The following is a 20,332-nucleotide window of genomic DNA, read 5'->3' as shown; positions in this document are numbered from 1 at the left end:
TTTGAAATGATAAATATATAAATGCAACTTGTTACTTTTGACACTCATGAATCCACTAATGGTGTTGTAGCTCATGAGTAAATCGTGAGGTTTCATTGGAGCAAGATTGTGAGCAGATTCAAATGTTGGCCAACATATTCCAGACCTTCCTCCTGCCAGATACACAATGTACAATGTTAAATCATCTTCCAAATCATTCTGCATGTAATTCATGTGTTTTATATGATGTCAACTACAGACACTATCATCTACTTTATGTTAGTTAATCTAGTTTAAATATGAATATATTTATATATATATATATATATATATATATATATATATATATATATATATATATATATATGTGTGTGTGTGTGTGTGTGTGTGTGTGTGTGTGTGTGTGTGTGTGTATATATTTATTTTTTTGTGATTTCCGCTTTTTCCCACCAGATGTCGCCAGAGATGTCCTGTATAAATCGGTTTCTCCTGTTTTTGAATTTATTATAGATTTTTCTTTGCAAATTTTTGCTGACCTCTTGTACAATTAAATAAAATAAAAAATGTGGGTTTTTCTCCATTTCAGGTGGTGTCTCTGCAGTTGGGTTTGTACACATCCCTTTGGCGGACCCTGGTTTGAGCCCCAACCTGATAATATGCCAATTTTCTACTTCTCAAAAGCAAATTTCATATACCTGTCAAAAGGTTAAAACACATTCTTTTTTTGGTTTCTGAGACACATGCATGTTTCTTCTGTTTATATGCAACAAACTAGGGTAAAGGCAAAAACTCATTTTTGAATTGAGAATTGGACAGTGAATGATTGGAAGAGAGTTCTGTGGACAGAAAAGTCTAAATGTGACATTTTTTTACTTATTTATGACAGAAAACATTAGAGAAAATGTTAGCAGACTGCCTTACATCCACAGTCAAACACCGAGGAGAAAGCTTAATGGTTTGGGGTTGTTTGGAGCAGGGAAGGTTGGAGACTTCTTCTGGTTGAAAAGAAAACTGAACCAACATGGCTGCTATTCCATAATTCAACACCATACAATTCCATCTGGATGTGGCTCATTGGAACCAACTTCCCCATACAAAAAGACAATGACCTGAAGCATATGTCTAAGCTGTGTAAAAAGTATTACAGCTGAATGTATGGAGAATCTAACTGTCTATGTGTCAAGACATGCCAAGCATGTGTAAAGCTGTTATTAATGCTAAGGGACTATTTTTACAATGTTACATTTTAATGTAACATCTGTAACAACATGACCTAGGTTTTTTTTTGCAAAAGAAACATGCAGGTGTCTCTCAAAAACCATAAAAGACTAAATGTTTGCAAGCATTTGGAACTGTATGTCTGATAGGAACATGTTTACTGTAAGTTTTTGTTTATATAAAATATTATTGACATTAATTAATGTGCATGTCTGTATAACCTTTATGCAACATGTTTCCACAATGCCTAAATGTAATAACCTCCCACATAAAAGGCCTCTGTTACATCCCACAGGATCACATTTCTGAATAGATCTATTTTTGAAGCTCTTGTATGTAGGCATCTTTGGTTACACCTTATGGAGCATGCAGAGTTGAAAGGCTTGTACAGGGGCACAGTCATTGCATCTTAGTGCCCAGTGCCCTAACCACTCACCAAATACAAAATATTAAAGATGCAGATGATTGTTTTATACATATTATAATTTGTTGTCAGACAGTACCATTAAGAGGCCGGGGTGCCCTCTGCCCTCCACTCAGAGCGATATTGGTGTCATTTACAGACAGTGTGTCAGTGCAGTTGAAGTTGGGGCTACTGCCAACAATTAAGGAATCCTAAAAAAATATGATTGAGACACATTTATAAATACAGCTGATTGAAAATTTATTTGAACATGATATTAAATATGTCAATGCAATATGTTCGGCTTCTTACCTGGATGATGACAGATTTATTGGAGTATTCATGAGTGACTGATGGAGGCTCATAGATTAACGGCATGATCCCCATTCCATTGTCAACAAGGGTCACATTGGAAACTATGATACTCATGTACACCTTAACGAGAGCAGACGAGAGGGATGAGTAGTGGAAACTAGATTTAGTGCACGTGTGAGCTTTATGTACATGGAGATCACTATGACATGACAATCCTGCTTAATAAAAATAATGTACTGTATGCATTACATTGTAATTACTGTAAACAGAATTGAGAAAAAATATACATAGATTCTTATAACTAAGAGGATCCCCTGGCTGGGGATGGTTCCCTGACCGGGGATCGAACCCGGGTCGCAGCGGTGAGAGCGCTGCATCTTAACCACTAGACCACCAGGGGACCAATTATGTGAGCTGTATAATTGATATAATTGATTGATAGGAGTTATACCTGGAAATAAATTCCATAATCAAAACTTCTCCAAATGGTAAATCCCTGGATTTGAGAACAGTCAGACAGTCCATCTTTATTCATGTAGACTCCGAACAGACCGCCGTGAACCTCGTTCTGCTGCCACTGATCCACTGGATTCAAAGATCCTATAGTGACAAAACAAATCAAATGTAATCACTTCATTCTGCTGCCTAATGGATGACACTGTATATAAAAGAGACAACATATTCAATTTTAAATATGATCATTATGTGATTTATCTATAGGATTTATCAGTTAATGTATATATGATACCTTTCCTGCATATAGTGATGTATTGGCAAGTGAAGAGACTTTTGTATAATTAAAAGGTTTTATAATATATTGATTAGTATATAAGAAGTATACTGTAAGGCCTGTTCACATATTTCTAGACACATTTTTAATTCCAAGTTTCAGATGATCTAATTATATTGGAACTTCCTTTAGCTTCTTTTTAAGAAAAAATGCTAGAAATAAACTAAACAATCTATCAATATAGAAATCTGGAAATGTGTAGAAATGTACAGATATTTGATCAACCTCATACAAATGTGAATTAAATTTGCATATATTCAATATATATAAATGTAATACTGTATGTTTCTTTTAAGTGCCGATAAGGTGCTTAAATTAAAACTCTTGAGACTGTCTTGTCAACTGTTTTGTCAACTGTTATTGGAATGCTGCAATTTCTCTGTCTTTACCTGGACATGGTTCTCCATTGATTCGAAATCCCACTCTTTCATATCCAGCAACAATGTTCCCCTGAAGAACTACATTATCCCCCATGTTAGCCTTGAAGCAGAAAAAGAAAATGTTCAACACTTGATATAAATCCACTATTTTTCTGTAATAACGATGTTTCAGAGACGTGCTGTGTGTTATTGTGTAACACCTCAATAGCTGCCGGCCAGTTGGAATTCAAAAGCTCTTGTCTTCCATTGTATGACCCTGGCCAAAGTGTCAGTGTAACCAGATTCCCCCGGAGCGTGACCTTATTGCCCCACACTCTGATTCCTATCAGAACACAGGTATTTTAATTACACTGTACTTAAAGCATTAGCTTTAGAGAAGCCCATGTTGCCTCTAGCTTCCTCATAGTATTACTCTTGTAATAGTAAGTTGCAATTGTGAGAAACATGCAAGTTTGAACTTCTGATACTCAATCGGACACTTTCAGCTTAACAACTGATACAAAAATTTAACTTGAACAATATAATTTAGGAGAACAAATTACTAATCTTAGCAAGCTTTGTTACATGTACAGTATGTTTCGTTTTATCTTCTACTGAATGCAGAAAGACTCTAAAACCTTGTCTATATAATAGTGATTGAGGTGTGATACCTTCTCCTACAGTGTGATGAATGATATTGTCATCAACAGTCATTCCGTCTGTTCCAAAGATCCCGATAGCAGGAGCAAAGCCATGGTGAAACGCACATCCTTTAACATAAGACTCATTCTGACTCACCTGTGAAAATATGAGATGTAAGGAAACAACAACAAAATAACATTAGGAAAGTAATGTATGATGTGGTGTCAGAAGAGTTATTGTTTTTGTATCACAGCACCAGTGATTATGCCACATCAGACTCTCTACTTTTAGGTTGTGGAACATCTGCAAAACAAATAAGTTACTGCCAGGGTGCTGTTACATGGGGGTTTGCCAGGTAAATAGGCCTGGATGCTACAAAGGCCCCAAATCACCACTTTGAAAATATTTATACTTTATTACATTGATATAATTGTTCCTGGAACGTAATGAATGATTAAAAATAGGAAGGAATATTGATTTGTATGATTTGTTTTTGTAATAGTGGTGGTGTTTACTCAAGACAACGAAGTATGGTTGTGTATGCTATCAAAAGAAAAATAAAATTTATTTTTAAGGATAGGGCCCACAATTCTCTCTTTACTTCTTGGAACTGTTCCAGGGGCTCCTGGTTCCTGATAGACATGTTACATCAGCTGTAGACAATATAATATCTGCTCTTTTTTGTTTTCTAAATAAAACAAAACAAACAAACAAACTTTCCTGCAGCTGAAAACCTACTAACAGTTCTAAAGGGCTGACAGTGCAGACAAAATCCCATTATGATAAAGCTTCACCATATCTACCCAACATTTTTTTTTTTTATTTCCAAAAGATTTAACAATGTTTTAAAACCGAATCCCTGAATTCTATTTCTAGATCAACTCTATTTTCATTATGCAATAGAAGACATTCTATAAAAATCATTTAATCAGAACAGAATCAGGGAAGGACGACGATTTTTGCTTCTCACCATTCCCAAGTTAAGGAAAGCCACAGAGTATCGAGGATCGGTGCTGTCTGTCCATCCCTCCTGTCCAGTGTGGTAAAACTCCACGTCCCTAAGCTGGGCCTTTCCTAGATAAATTATACAGTAATAGAAATAAAATCTCTTTAGATTAGTGTTAATATGTGTATAAAACAAGCGATTTTATATATTTTCTGAGAGTTTTCTCAATTTCTTTTAAGCTTTTTGGGTGGGGTATTCAAGCTTTATACCTCTGTAGTCAATTCCTCCAGCAGAGAAAGATCCAACTAGGACTCTGGCTCCGAATGACTCACTGAAAAGTTCTGGATAATCTCCCCCAATGATCTTAATGTTCCTGCTCAGCAGACCCACATCACCAGCCAGCCTGTAGGTCTTGGATGTTCCTGGTGCTGTGTAGTTCTCCACTGCATCAGTTGCACAAGTAATTAGGTTGCTTTGAATTGACATCTTTGTTTTATTGTAGACGTTTTATCTTTAAACTATTAATGAATGCAGGTTTTATTGTAAACTGTACTGGACTAACCGATGTGTGTGTAAGTGAGCGGCTGATCCAATGTTAGTGTAAGGCCATTGTTGGAGACTGCTGATATAGTACGAGTCTCTGTCTGCCATGGATCATAACTGGTGGTCGACAACACAATCTCATCTCCTGCCTGGTAACAAATACACAGAGAGTAAACGATACAGATATTCCTCCACTTAGGTTTTTTTCACTTTTGCCAGTTTTTGTTAAAAATTAAACAAGGGCCAAAATGATTCCTAATTATGGCCATCATAAGGAAAATGATTCATACAAGTTTACATTAGTCAGGAAAAAAATCTAAAAGTAAAGTGATATAATAGCATTTAATAGCTTAAGAATTTTACAAAAAATACATAAATTATATATATATATATATATATATATATATATATATATATATATATATATATATATATATATATATATATATAATAAATAATCAATATATGAGTATTAACAGTAGCTCCAATTTGTGGTAGGACATCAATAAAAAATGTTTTTTTCAATTTAGACTTGTTTTGTTGCACGCCATATGCCAAAACTTCTTGGGATGAATTAAAGGTAAAAAAAACTATTTTTTACATTTACTTTTTTTGACCCAGAAACTACAAAGTCCACATTATTGCACAATATGTAGTAGGAAAAATGATCACAGAAATTTGCAGATTATGTACAATGCACTTTTTTTTTCTTGCATATGAAAGTATCCTTACCTGCCAGTCCACAGGCTCCTGAAGTGAGAGAGAGCTGGAGCCGCCCCAAGCAGTGCTGGCAAGTTTAGTGCGATAAACTCTATGTGGCATGCCATAGAGGTCAAGAGAACCAAACACACCTAAATAACAAACATCACAGTTTTGTTAAAAAAATTGCAGCTTGTACATTTTAAACCAAAATTGCACACAAACACAACAAATAAAGACATATGATGCATTGCCTATGTGCCAAGCTGCACTGTTGCTGCATTTAAACACAAGCTAAGTAATCCAGCCAAATCTTTTGGGAGCAATATTAACTATTAAATATTTTTCAGAATAATCTTAGATAATGAGCTAGCAGAATTTCCTTTTATATCCCTCTCAACTACTTATCTGTTGCTCCTTACCTGTAATCATTTAAAAATGAGAACAAAAAGAAGTCCTGAGAAGAAAAGACAACACTGGTACCTTTTTTTGGTACTGTAAGTTTTATACCACCTCTCAAATAAGCTAATCAAACTCTCCTGTTTATTAAAAAAACTTCCTTGCTGTCAACTGCCTCATTACTCTTTGTTGAAAATATCAGTTCAGAACTCCCAGTTCATCAATTGACCACTATACCATCAAAGGGGTCTTTACCCTAAATAGTAAAGATTTCTGCTTATTGTTTACACACATGTACACATTTCTGGGTCACAAATAAAGAAAACTGTATTATTTAGTTACATTACACAGTTACACAAGTAGAACCCTTGCCAATCTACCTTTTTTATGTAAGTTCTGAACCATGGTGTGTATTTTGATTTACAGTTTATAGTTACATAAATGTTTTCGCCAAACATTTTGTATGTAATGTATCCAGTTGAAAAAAATCTTATATTGATAAGTAACATGATCCACAAGCAACTTATACATAGATTATATTAGAACATGTGTGATTACTTCCTTACCTAGCACTTTAGATCCTTGGTTTTGTCCAGCTGGCAGAGGCCACTCGAGCGTTCGTTGGTTTCCCCTCAGAATGATTTTTAGTTGTCCGCTAAAGGGCTGGTCTGACCATCCAGCAATCAAACGTCCTCCCTGTGTGAGAACACAAAGAATATTGTTTTTTAAATATTACAGATATGAAATATTATGACTATAATGACACCCCTGAGCCTTTAATATTTGTTCTACACTGTCAAAAACAGAAAAGTTACCAAACTGTACTTTTTCTTGTAGCTGGGGGGCATAATGTCTATAATGTATAATGTAGCTTTCACATATGTCAGTGCATGTCTTTTTCTTTTTCTTCCACAGTGGCTCATCCGTCTCCATACTTCTCTGAATTCTACATCTGCCTCTTTCAAACAAACAACCTGCATGTCTTCCCGCACCACATCCATAAACTTCCTGTTTAGCCTTTCTCTTTTCCTCCTTCCTGGCGGCTCCATCCTCAGCATTCTTCTACTGATACATATGTCAAGGTCAATGCCAGTGGTATCATATAATTAGCATGTTGAAGAAAGGTTTAAAGGTAGTGGACAGGCAGAATACAAAATATTCACCTTTCCACATAAAATAAATTATGCCTTGATGCCAGTGCTAGTTATTAGGAATGCCAGTTATAAGGAATGCCAGTTATAAGGAATTGTACAGTTTAGTAACATTATTTGTCAGGAGTATTTGCTTTCAACAGAAGGATTTTAGAAAAACTAGAATTTGAATACATTTTGGTGTAAGGGTGTTGATGTTTGGGGTTGGGGAAATGTAATTATAATTGCAACTCGTAAATCTGTGTGTCCAATGATTTATAGGAAGACTGACCAGAATTGAAATATAAGTAGCATCGAGGACAATACTGTCTGTGGTGCGGTTGGACATGGTCGTCATGTTATCTGGAATTTCCAGGACTCCCATCACTGTGAGGTTTTTTAAGGGTGGTAAAGGGGTATCTAAAACTACCCATTTGCCTGTGGATGCAAAATAGAACAGGATCAACTTTTGTTGGTGTTTGAAAAAAAAAAATTATAATAAAAAATGTAAAAATGTTGCACTTTTCAAAAGATAAATATTAAATAAAATGCATAAAGACCACAACTGTAAAACAGCCAAAATAATGTAACACAGTAAATATCCTACCAACCAGTTTTGGTACTAAAAATGCTCCAAAAACTATTTTGTAATTATACAAAAACATTTAAGAAATCAGTACGATACCTGAGGGAATGACAACATTGGCACCTTCTTTCGGTACAGTGAAGTTATTCTCCGCAGATGACAGCCAGAATGACTGATTGGACCAGGCACTACAAATCATAACATATGCATATAACATATTCCTTCCAACATTCACATACATTCTTCTTGTAAATTGACAATTTAGCAGTTTCTAGTGGGTAAACTGTAAAAAAAAAAAAAAAACATGATCCTAATTTTTGTTACACGGCAGAATAATATTTTTATAACAATACTGGTTAATACAATCCAGAAATCAGGATTCTCTGCCTTCGTCAATATCATACCAGCTTTTAATTATTTAATGTAAATGATCAATACAACATCAATACATGATCAAGGAACTTGACGATGTGGATAGCTTATGAATAGATATAAATACATTACAGTTAATAGACATAGAGATAAAAAGAAGCAATGGTTTAAGGCAAGGTAACTGTGATAAAGATAGAAATCTGAGTATTTAGACTTTGGACTTAGTATGTGGACTGGAATTCTGCAATTAGTTTACACATTTATATTACATTTATATTTCCACAGAATCTATGTAACATACATGAAGTTGGCAGGTCGGCGGCTGGGAGGTGGTGCAACAGTGGCTGGTTGAGGTGGTGCACAATTGGTGTAGAAGCAGTTATAAACTCCAAATGCCACTGAAATGTCTGAGGTCGATCTGTCTACGCTATTCCTCCGTCGTCTTTTAGAAACAGTTGTTTTGCCGGATACTGAAAAGTAATACAGCATGGTTGAGATCAGCGCATGAGAGCAAAATATTTCCTTTTTTCTAGTTTTTTTTCATGTTACACATCTCAAATAATATGTATCTTATGAGGATTTACAGAATGTACACCAACAGATTTACCAATGTAGTAGAGGTTGTTGGAGGACTTGTCCATGTACCAGTCTCCATTTATATTCACATCAGGATTCAGGGGATTGGCTGATCCATTTCTACGGTCCATCACAAACACCTGGTCAGGACTCTGAGTCAGATTGTGATTTATTATCACATAATCCTGAGGCTATTTGGGGAGAGAAAAAAAGAGAAAACAGCATACACATTTAATAAATATATAACATCTTACAATATAATAAAATGGTTCATGAAATGTTTTTAAACTCTTTCTGGATTTATGCAAAGCTGATTTGCAACAATATCCATTGTGAAAAGTGCTTCACAAATAAAATTGAATACAATTTATTTAAGGACTTACCTTGAAGCCATAAAACACAGCGCTATATGAGATGTTGCTTATTTGCAAAGCATTGCGAAAGTACCAGGTGTAGGTTTTGTCAGTTGGAATTAGAGCCATCCAACCAGATTTATGAGTAATCAATTTATCAGCAAAGGGAACAACGCTTGTGCCTGGAAAAATATAACAATATACAAATCATATTAAAAAAACACACAAAAAAGAGTAGCTGTGCAATATTGGTTACACTGTGTTATATCTAAACACAGTTATTTGTACTATGTATGATAGTGAGAAACTAAACTCAAAATAGCACAATGTCTTGCGGTTATGTACCACAATTCTTAAGTGAATGTAAGTTAATTATATTCCATACCATATGTATTGGTGAGTATGAGATCCTTAAACAAAAGGGAAGAGGGTAAAGAGGAATTAATCCCTAGTCGGTGGAAGTTTATTGTGTTATCACACACTGTCCCGGGGAAGCCTATGCTCCATGAAGCATTGCCAAAGCAGTGGGCAGGATCCAGCAGGTTGCTCTTTGGCACTACCTTGTAGTCAGAATTACCTTTTGATATGGAGATGACAAGAAAATGTTTTGAGAAGGAGGTTAAAAACACTAATTCCCTGCTAGTCAGCTAGCTAACTAATTCATGTCAACAAATGTTACTATAGCATTTTCAAAGCTTATTTATAATGTAAAATAATATTAACTCATAGAGGACCTGAATGCATTTGTTAATATTAAAGGCAAATGCATTTTTTTTAAATGTTCTAGAGCATCTTTGGAAAAGTTGCTGTTACCCTTAAAGTAGAGGAAGAGTAAGCCTTAGTAGCATCCATCTGGACAAAAATGGTCAAATTGAACTTTCTTTTTCCTTTTCCAATATTTTTTAAATACACCATATGAAATGTATAGGGCTATATAGGGTTCTCTTTCATCATCTCGTGTCGAGATCTACCTTTGGGAAGGGTATCCCTACCTGACCTCCAATTGCACCAAGTCTGGCTTGACAGACAGGAGCGCATGCCCAATTGCAGGTAAGGGAATGCCCCTTACCCGAGTGCATAAAGCACCTGCACGCACTAACTTTCCTCAGTTAACATTCACTTCTCGTAACTTCTGTAATCCTACCTTACAGCTTCCTGGTCCTTGGACTACACGATTTGTTTTCAGGAGGACACATCTTCTCTTAAGCCTCCACCGGACGTGCTTGTCCTTAGCCAGGTTAGCTTTCACGAGCCGCATTTCTAAGTCAGCACCGGCTACACCGGTGGACAACCTGTCGCAAGCCTGTTCGGCCACGTGCGGCGCACTCGTTGCCGCTAGGGATTCAAATCCCTTCTGCAATGTCTGCCTGGGTCTTAAACATGCGCAGGAAGCGATCGACCTCCCAGACAACTTTAGCCATTGTCTAGCACTCCCGAAAAGGCTCCTGCATCACAGGCTCAAAACAGCCACTGTGTGTCGACTTCAAGTTGTCTGACTTGGAGGGGGAAAAAGGCAACGCCGCTGCGCACCCCAGGGCTTCCCGTGGCGCAGCTTCCTCAAACTGGGCTGACCTGTGCCCGTTCCTTGTTCGAGGATTTATTGCCGGCTGACAACTGTTTCCCCAATGGACCAACCGGTTCCAGGGATGAGGGTGAGGCGGACCTCTTCGACGGCTTGGATGATGAGGAGGCCATCCCGTCATCCGAGGCCCTCCGGGTTCCCTCTGCCCCGCCTAAATCGGTATTCAGTGTATTGGCCAACCGGCACAAATGCCCTTCCCATAGGTGGATCTTTTCACTCAATGTTTCAGAAAACCGGGGTTACGAACAGTAACATATTGTTATACAACAGAATATTTCTTTACCAGACAGATCTCTTATAGGGAACTAACCAACACTCCTTTGAGGAACCCTACCAACTGACTTTGTTGTGTTATATCTTGTTAAAATTCTTGTTAAAAATGCTTTTCTAAACAATGTATTAATAAAGTATAATTAATACCTGTCAGTGATCCATCAACATCCAATAGAGCAATTTCATGTTCCCATCTAAAGTTAGCCTTGTTGGGTGACTGGTAAAATTGAATTCCACTAAATTTGACAGTCCATCCCCCAGCAAAGTCGCCACTGGTTCCTTGTATAGTGGTCACCCCAACAACAGCACAATTTGGCCTGTCAAAGTTAATAAATGTAGTGTTGATGACACTCATGCCATCTTCCAGGGGCAGGACAATTGCACGACTGGTACAGTAGTTTGTCCCCAGGTCAAGCTCATCTACATGCCCCACTATGGTGCTGTTGACCAGTCCTGCACCTTTGTCTAGCCCCCAACCGCTGACATGCTGCTGGATAATGCGCTTGGTCTCCACTCCTGCCACCTCATTGTTGACCATAAGAAAGTTGTTGAATTGCACTGCTCCTGCGTTTACCCACTCTGCTCCCTTCTGGTTGTTCCAGGATGTGAGTTTGCGAAACACAGCTGGCTCTGGTATAGTAGAGCTGCACTTGCCGTCCTTCTTGGGGAAGAACTCTTGGAAGATCCACAGGCCAAACCAGCCTTGAGAGTGAGCTGTATTGTTATAGAACTCACCCAGAGGCACCATCTTCTGGCAGATATTACTGTCATAGGAAGGGCCATCTGGATGGTCATGCATTCGGTACCAGTACCCAAAGTGCGTTCCTCCAGCAGCTGCATTGTGTCTGATGGTATTGTTAGGGTTGGTGACCCAGTAGCCAGCTGGTGTCACGTCGTCATTTAGTAGGCTAGTGCTCTGACGAACAAACACTGCCAGGTTGTACTGCAGGATATTGCCTGTCTCTATGCCATCCTCAATAAAAAAAGCTCCTCCCATAATGTTATAGATGACATTATGTTCCACCAGCAGCCTGTGTGTGTTATGGATGGTGACTGCACGGTTGTAGGTCTGGTGGATGCCACAGCCACGAACGTAAGACTTGAAATTAATGTCTCCCATCAAATGCCAGTGGATGGGGTAACGACCCAGACGAAAGGCCTGGCCAGCATTGAATATCTGCCAAAAGGACACAAATGATAACACAATTTAAAAAAGTGCCTAGTAGGGTATTATACAAATAATGGCATATGTGTGTTAGATATAAAATGAACACATTAATAATGCAATTTGATACCTCAACATATTCAATTCTTCCTATTGCCAGATTTTCACCAGGCCGAGGTGCGTGGAACATAATACATCCACCAAACTGGTCACTTCCAGTTTCTTCCCCAAATCTCCCTTGAAAGCAAGTCTGGGTGGCAAACTCCCCTGAAATCACATATGTGCATTGCAATTAACATACAAACCAATGCACAGTTTATTCATATGGTTTACTTATTCAGTGAACCATATGAATAAGGTTAACCACAAAAATCTATTATTTTATGCTAACTTTGGATAAAATAATGATTAAATAATTATAATAAAAATAAAGAATGAAATTCCCACCTGTATTAAATCCATCAGGACATGCCTGGATTTTATCGCTCCATTCTGTGTTAATGGACCCACGGACAACGATGTTCCTGGTAAGCACGCCAACCTCAGCCCTTGCCTCAAACATGGTGCCATCAGGTAATGTGACAGTTATCCCAAGGTGGGTGTAACTCAGAGGACTAGTCAGTGTTAAGGTTTGACCATCAGGTGACACAGATGCAATCGTCATCACTTCATTCTGCTGTTGACTGTGCCTGTAATATTACCCACAATCCACATTAACCACTATTAATGGAGTCAACTAAAGAGTGAAATAGTTCCTGATATTTATTATATTGTACATTTTATATTATCATCAGCATAAATATATATAGATCAACATCATGTTGCCTCAAGCTTTGTTGTCAATGGCAATAAGGCAAAACATTTGCAATTACTGGACTTATCAATAAGGTACTGCAATGGTTTATGGATTATTCTTTACCTGGCACCTGTTGATGCAATGACAATTTCATCTCCAACTTTCCAGGTTACGGAGTCCATCAAAACGAGAGTATTGGAACCATTGCTAGCGGTTTGAGCAAGGCGTGTCCAGGTGATAGGTATAGGGGTACCTGAACAAGGATAAAAAATGATTTTATATTATTATATGTTTGTAAAGCCACGAACCATTTACATAAAATTGATAATTTCAAAATATAAATAAGACAAATTGGACTAATTATATTCTGTTTCGTACATAAATTTTTTTGACTAGCATCACAGATTTAGAATATAAATGACCGTAAAATAAATGCATACTTCTCTGTCAAATAAACCTGTTAAACAAGCTACATCCTTAGATCACTAATCAAAGTAGGGAATGTAAGTGGAATAAAAAATTTATGTCAAAACATCCTTCTGTCTGGTCTCTAGTGCATGTGATTAGCAATACAGATCTGCAGCAAAAGCTAAACTAGTTTAGTTTAGACATTTTTAAAAACTGGATTCTGAACTATATTTTAGATTCCATTTCCAGATTTTATATTCTAGATTACAGGTATATATATTTTTCTTATTTTTAGATTAATTAGCCCGAATACAAGTCTGTATAAGAGTGTCTGCCAAATGGTGTAAATCTAATGCTGTACCGTGCAAGTCCAGGACTCCTTCTCTAACCCCCAGGGTTTTAGCCCCATAGACAGGAAGTTCAGGAGCACGAAGGTGGCCATGTAGTGTGATGATTGCCTTGTGCTGGAATGGTTTGGCCTCGGTTCCAATCTGAAGAGTTCCACCATCTGTGATAAGAATGTTTTCTGCCTGCAGCTCAATATCTGCTTCGTCAAAGATCAATGTTCCACCTGAGCATAAGACATGACACATTGCAAGTGAATGTGGAAAAAATATATCTTAACAGGCTTAACAGGATGCTGTGCTGAAAGAGTGGGTAGAGTGGAGTTTTGTCTACTATCTGTGCAGAATCTCAAATTGTTTTTTGAAGTTTGCCGGTTTCCTTCCATCTCTCAAAAACATGCAGTTGTCCCTAAGAATAAATAAATGTGCAAAAGTGTTTGTGTTGTGCCTATCCAGAGTGTATTTCCTGGGAATTTTCTGTATGTTGTGCTGGATATGCCATATTATTATTTCACTGAACCAGAGGGAACTCTATAAGATCCTGATAAGCTGATATCCCCAGGTTTCCTCCCCCTCCTACCTTGGATGAGAAGCATCTTCAACACTGGTGTGCTAACATCTAGGAGGATCGTCTGTCCTTTAGTGATCACAGCAAAAGTGCCCTCATCAGGGGGTGATTCACCGCCCCATGTGTACCGAGATGACCACACATCAATGTAAAAAAAGTTTGCACTATCCTGAAACGAGAGGTGGATGTTAAAGTATTTACACTGTAAAAAACATTATCACTTCTATAATGGTAGCTCTATCTTTATATCTTTACGCTCTACATGAAATGGCACGATTACACCAGTGCTGTATTTAATCTGTTCTATTTATGGCCATGATCACCTAGATCATACTTACAGATGGCAAACTGAAATTCCAATGAATTGTGAAATGCTAAAAATAGGGCTGGACACTTTAAACCAAAAAGTGACTACTTAAATTATATTCATATATACTATATAAAATTAGATTCTGTATACTTTTATATAGTTAAAATTATTTAAAATGTGCAATTTGCATTATGCAGCAGACACCCATATCCAGACCAACCTACAGCTATCTAATTTGCACAGCTGCTTAGTTGTAGCTTGGTAGTACAGGGATATGGACTCACAACCTTCCATTCAAAAGGTCAGGAGCTTAACCACTGAGCTCCCACTTCACATGTTAAGAAAGGGACCACTGATTAAATCAATGCCAAATATGTTATGGGTCTAGCATAGGTTCTTAATGTTTTATGCCATTTTTCAGTGGTGTGTACATGATTACCGCAGATAAATTCCATATAAACAGCACGCTCAGTGTGAGGCAGGGTCACATTAGTGATAATATGTGATACTTGTTAAACAGTACATAATCTAACTTTCATATGAATTACATAATCAAAGAATATTTGTTTTCGATTTGGTTTATTTAAAAGAAGACATTTCAAGCTTTTTGTCCATATATTTATTATGTCTGTGAGGCAAGTATTTACTGAGATTTAGGTTGTTATATTTATGAGTCTGTGAAGAGAGATGGCAGAGAGATGACGGAGAGCTTCTGTTTTCTTTATTTTACAAAATCACAGTGTTTTTGTTGTTATTATGAGTGCATACAAATAAAAGACTCTTTACAAATTCGATTGATGTATTGACTTTTATCTATACGTTCAAAATAGACAGAGTAATTTATGTTTTTTTCGGTGTTATGAGGAAAAAAATGCCAAAAAAGTTTTAAAGCGAATGTTGCTTTAAAAATGACCACAAGACCTATTTTGTTTGCTAAAGCTCATACAATTAACCTACATCATACACTTACTAAACACATATTAGCAGCAGGTCAGTATGTAAATGCATGTAGGCCTCGGTCAAAAGGGTCAGTTTATATTAAAGTTATATAATCAGTTTTGTGGGAAAATGGGATCTTAGTGACATTGATCATGACATGGCTGTTAGTGCTAGATGCTGTAGGCACTTTTCAGTGCGTTGATAAATCAAGCTACCTTTATCCTACATTTAGGTGAGTTGAGAAACATTTTTATTATATATGTATTAAATACATTTAATAATAAAATCATAAAATATGTAATATAATAATAAAATATTCACCTAATTGTTTTTTGTTATGCATGTGTATGTGAGAAGAGCTTTGTGTAGGTGATAAGAGGTTTACCGTCTGGGCCATTCCTCTGTCTCCGACATTCACTAAGACCTTAGTTTGCTGGGAGTTGGCCTGGGCATTGGTCACACAGATGACCTGGGTGTCATTGGCTGACTGGACGTCACACACTGACCCTGCGATTGTCACACTAACCATCCCTCCACTGTGTGTGCAAAAGCAGGAAACAGTCAATAATAAGATTTGTAACATTGAATCAGTTAATTTGTATCACATAAGCTGTGAGAAATTTAGAAATCCTTGTTAATTATCATACTGTTGTGTAATGTGTGGAAAACACTCTCATTTAAAGCTCCTACTTTTCATCCCATGATTGACAAAAAGATTTCTATTTAGTTTTCTATTCATTTTCAAATTGTAATTCATGATGAGAGCATAATAACAGACCTGAAACCGTAGCCAGCGATTGTAAGCAAAGTGCCTCCAGCTGTTCCTCCTCGGCGAGGTGAGACATCCGTGATGACAGGTGTGAGGCTGGTTTTGTATGTGTAGCCATTTGTAATGTTGGCTGATCCGTATCTATTCAGCACTACCACTGTGCATGACAACACAGCTTGAGTTCCTGTCGAAATCATGTAAACACTCTTTATCTCGATCATTCTTGCACCTGTCACTTGCATTGTTGCTTTCTTGTCTTTGACAAAACGTTATGTACTATTTAAGACATTTTTTACATATTTTAGTGTCATGCAAATATCTCTTTATGATGATGAACATAAATGGGTCAGAAGATATGCCATGATGTCTGCTTTGATATTCTCCTGACGTACCATTGTAAGGTGGCACCTGGCAGTACAGATTTGTTGAAGTTGATGTGTTTCGGTTGACATTGCATTGTGTATTACAGATCAGAATTTGGGAAAAGTTTGGGTCAAACCCAGAGCCTTGGACTGCTACTACTGCACCACCTCCATAGCTTCCTGAAGTAGCAGCAAAAAATAAAAAGGGGTTGTGTTACTAGAATATATTACAACATCTGTGCCTCAAAAAGAAATACGTAATGTGATGTTATCTGTAAACTAAGATTACCTTCGTTAGGCACGACTTGTGTCATACGCAACTCATAGCTGAAGTTAGCCTGGGTCAAAGCATAACCTTTGTTCTGGTGATACAGTGTAACTGGGAACGTTCCCCCTGAATGTTCACCCACAGTGCACTGTATAGTTGTGTCTGTGATGGATGAAATATTACATGGTGCACCATCTATCAGCATGGAAACCAGACCAGCTGCTGAGCCAAAACCAGATCCTGAAACTGTGATCTCTGTTCCACTGGGACCTGTTGTGTTTTAAAAAAAATGTGAGGTGTAAAAAGAGAAGATTGTTTGACATTGTATCATTCTTCCATTTAAAAATGTTTATTATAATTAAAGTAAACTGAGTAAAATGGAGAGATGGGGATGCAAACAGGAGACGAAAAGGTTTGTGATGCTGTCAATAAGCAGGTTTTGTGCCCTTAGGCCTGGATTAACCTTGACGTGTAGCTTTGAATGTATGTGTATTGTTCACATGCTCATATGTGTAATTTATGTAAAAGTACATATAATCCAGGCTTCACGGTAACTGCATATTACCCCAAAGCTCTTCTTTTAAACACTTGCAGGAATAATTCAAAAATGTATCGAAGCGTTTTAAGCTTTGGATCATTCATTAGAGATTAATTTATAGGACTGATTTATACATTTAAAATGTATGTTGTTAACATATTAATGTCTTTAAAGCTGCTTTGTGGCAATGTTAAATGCAGTATACTACTACAAATTAATTGAATTTATTTTGTAAATACCCCATGTAAATGTAAATAATCTGATATATAAGACACATAATAATGTGACATTATTTATTTGATTTTTAACAAATGAATAATGTCACTTAATAGCATGCATTTATTGCTTGTACCTGTTGTAGGGCTAACCCTGGTGATGTTGGGAGTTTGACTGCGAGTGTAGTTGAAGCTTAGAGGTGGGTAATTCACTACAAAGACCTTAATATTGACTTGCACCTGTGCTTCAGTAAAGGAACGTGTCAAGCAAGTCACCATGAAAGGAGTTAGAGTCATTATGGTGCATGGGTATGAACCCAGCATCACACTGGTGTTTCCTGCTGCGAATCCATTGCCTGTGATTGTTAGAAGTGTCCCTCCTGCTAGACTGCCTGAGCTGGGCTGTAGGCTGGCCTGTGCCTGGCTGGTAATTGTGGCATTTCCCAATGCTAGTCCTTTACTCATGACAATCAATTTTAGGGCATGAGCCCCTGCAGGCAGAGGACCAACCTGCAGTGTGAGAATGCTGTCTGTGACGGCTTTAACTTCTAACATGAAGTTGCCTGCATACACCCTGAGGTCTTCGATATAGCTGCCAAAGCCACTTCCAGATACAACTACAGTTGTTTGGTTTCCAGTAATAGAGTTGGGGGATATCGAAGAAACTGTTGGTGCCAGGGAGGAGGAATATTGAAACGAACAGTCAGCACTGCAGGATGAAGAAACTGCACCCACTTGAACAGCAACATTTCCCGTCTGAGCGGAGGAAGGAGATGTATCGCATATGATGTTAGTGTAATTGCTGGACACTGTGATACATGGATAGCCAGCCACTGTGACTTTGCCTGCAGTCAAACCAGATCCAGTGAGAAGGAGGCGTGTATAACCAGTTGTGCTGCCCACTGAGGGTGAAACTGAATCCAACACAGGCATGACAGCATAACGCCGGGCAGATTCACTAGGCATAGTGAGCAGGGCGGTGCCCAGGTTGTTGATCTGGACTTGGACAGGCAAAAGTATGCCAACAGGTGTTCCACTATCAGCACTGAGGAGGCATTGAATCATAGTGGAGGTACTGTTGATGACGTTGCATGAAGTGTTTCCGATCGTGACCTGTAACAGTGCATGAGACAAAGATGCTTATCAGATCAGTGATATCAAATCACATATCAGATCATGTGCATGAAAGACATGAATGAAAATGGAACACACTGTACAGACACTTAATGCATGAACACACATTAAAAATCCCATAGTAACCACAGTTTCAATCAAAAACCCATTGCAAACCATGACAAAACCTGAAAACATTTCACATACTGTTTAGTGGACTAATGTATCCATATTTTTTATCATCATCTATTCCTGAAATCATGTCCTGAAATCATTGGAGAAAAACAAGAGATAGAAATAAGCCTAGCTGGCACTATGTACAAAATATAGACTATTTAAACCACTGACCAGCCTGTACTGGGGATGTATAAATGGATGCTGTCTATGGTCTTTGATCCATAGATCACATCTGACCACTCACTTGTGCTTCCATTTTAAATGTCCTAATTGTTGTATTTACTCTGTTGTTAATATTTTTTATGTAAACATAGGCATTAGCCTTATTAAGGCTTTCTTACAAGATTTTACTGAATTCTGTAGTAGTGAGTAGAATTTAAGTAACTTGGAATAATATGTAGCAAACTCTTAATTTGTTTAAACTCATTAGGCTTTGGAAACAAAGCTTAGACTACCATATATTTACCTGAATGGCACAAGTGATGCTGCTGAAGCCAGATCCTTGGATAATGATGGGGTCATGATATGTGCCATGATCAGGTGAGATGGAGTTGACAATGGGGCTGGAACAGCTGGAGAAACTGAAAGATTGGCTGTTGGAGCTTGTGTTAGAGTCGGTGCACTCAGGGAAGGCCACACAGTCAGAAACTGATCTGCGAAGGCGTGTTGATCCTAGAGGGCAAGTGTTAATGCAAGTTAAGCCTAGCTCTTTACTTTGAGATTTAATCATTTAAATGATTCTTCATTAGCAAAAAATTTGGATTTAGACTTCAAATGCAATATATAATTGTCTTTTAAACTTAACTACAGATGCCGTGTATATTAATTAATTTTGGGTTAAGAAGATAAGCATTGTAAATTTGTACCTTGAATCTCTAGAGCCTGGAATCCTGCTACAGTGACATTTAGCTTAATACTTCTCTCCTCTAGTGGTCTGACATTCACCACGCCCTGCATGCTGGTCTGGTTTGCTGAGTCGATATAGCCACTGCTGTAATAGTACACCCCAGGAGCTGTAAAATAATAACTGAAGAACCCTGCAGACAACAGGACAAGAAACACTCACATACACATTCCAGCAGGATTATATGTTTTTTTTGTTGTTTTTTTGCCCTAATTTTTTAAAACAGGACATGACAATACCTGCAATAAAGCATTTCTATTGTTCCTTTATTCTTAGAGCTTTCACAAGTGG

General features: G+C 37.5%; 2 protein-coding genes across 2 annotated transcripts in view; one reads left to right on the top strand and one right to left on the bottom strand.

Annotated features, from left to right (window-relative positions):
- Positions 1-20,332, top strand: part of LOC310716403 (antigen WC1.1-like) — a 149,595-nt gene that overhangs the window by 50,780 nt on the left and 78,483 nt on the right. The window lies entirely within an intron of this gene.
- Positions 1-20,332, bottom strand: part of pkhd1l1.1 (PKHD1 like 1, tandem duplicate 1) — a 47,242-nt gene that overhangs the window by 8,206 nt on the left and 18,704 nt on the right. Inside the window, exons 36-66 of the mRNA XM_083523462.1 lie at positions 20,004-20,174; positions 19,604-19,809; positions 17,985-18,960; positions 17,116-17,364; positions 16,857-17,006; positions 16,474-16,648; positions 16,081-16,231; positions 14,459-14,615; positions 13,896-14,105; positions 13,250-13,379; positions 12,778-13,019; positions 12,461-12,597; positions 11,313-12,342; positions 9,696-9,887; positions 9,341-9,492; positions 8,989-9,148; positions 8,683-8,851; positions 8,109-8,197; positions 7,716-7,861; positions 6,860-6,989; positions 5,928-6,046; positions 5,215-5,344; positions 4,922-5,095; positions 4,677-4,780; positions 3,736-3,862; positions 3,286-3,407; positions 3,095-3,185; positions 2,367-2,515; positions 1,913-2,035; positions 1,701-1,812; positions 36-152 (exon numbers count right to left, since the gene is read on the bottom strand). Coding sequence (XP_083379588.1) covers positions 36-152; positions 1,701-1,812; positions 1,913-2,035; positions 2,367-2,515; positions 3,095-3,185; positions 3,286-3,407; positions 3,736-3,862; positions 4,677-4,780; positions 4,922-5,095; positions 5,215-5,344; positions 5,928-6,046; positions 6,860-6,989; positions 7,716-7,861; positions 8,109-8,197; positions 8,683-8,851; positions 8,989-9,148; positions 9,341-9,492; positions 9,696-9,887; positions 11,313-12,342; positions 12,461-12,597; positions 12,778-13,019; positions 13,250-13,379; positions 13,896-14,105; positions 14,459-14,615; positions 16,081-16,231; positions 16,474-16,648; positions 16,857-17,006; positions 17,116-17,364; positions 17,985-18,960; positions 19,604-19,809; positions 20,004-20,174 — 6,390 coding nt within the window. The remainder of the gene's footprint in view (positions 1-35; positions 153-1,700; positions 1,813-1,912; positions 2,036-2,366; positions 2,516-3,094; positions 3,186-3,285; positions 3,408-3,735; positions 3,863-4,676; positions 4,781-4,921; positions 5,096-5,214; positions 5,345-5,927; positions 6,047-6,859; positions 6,990-7,715; positions 7,862-8,108; positions 8,198-8,682; positions 8,852-8,988; positions 9,149-9,340; positions 9,493-9,695; positions 9,888-11,312; positions 12,343-12,460; positions 12,598-12,777; positions 13,020-13,249; positions 13,380-13,895; positions 14,106-14,458; positions 14,616-16,080; positions 16,232-16,473; positions 16,649-16,856; positions 17,007-17,115; positions 17,365-17,984; positions 18,961-19,603; positions 19,810-20,003; positions 20,175-20,332) is intronic.

The sequence above is a fragment of the Silurus aristotelis genome (assembly GCF_946808225.1).
Source record: "Silurus aristotelis genome assembly, chromosome: 21".
Lineage (NCBI taxonomy): Eukaryota > Metazoa > Chordata > Actinopteri > Siluriformes > Siluridae > Silurus > Silurus aristotelis.
This window is presented reverse-complemented; position numbering and strand designations above follow the sequence as displayed.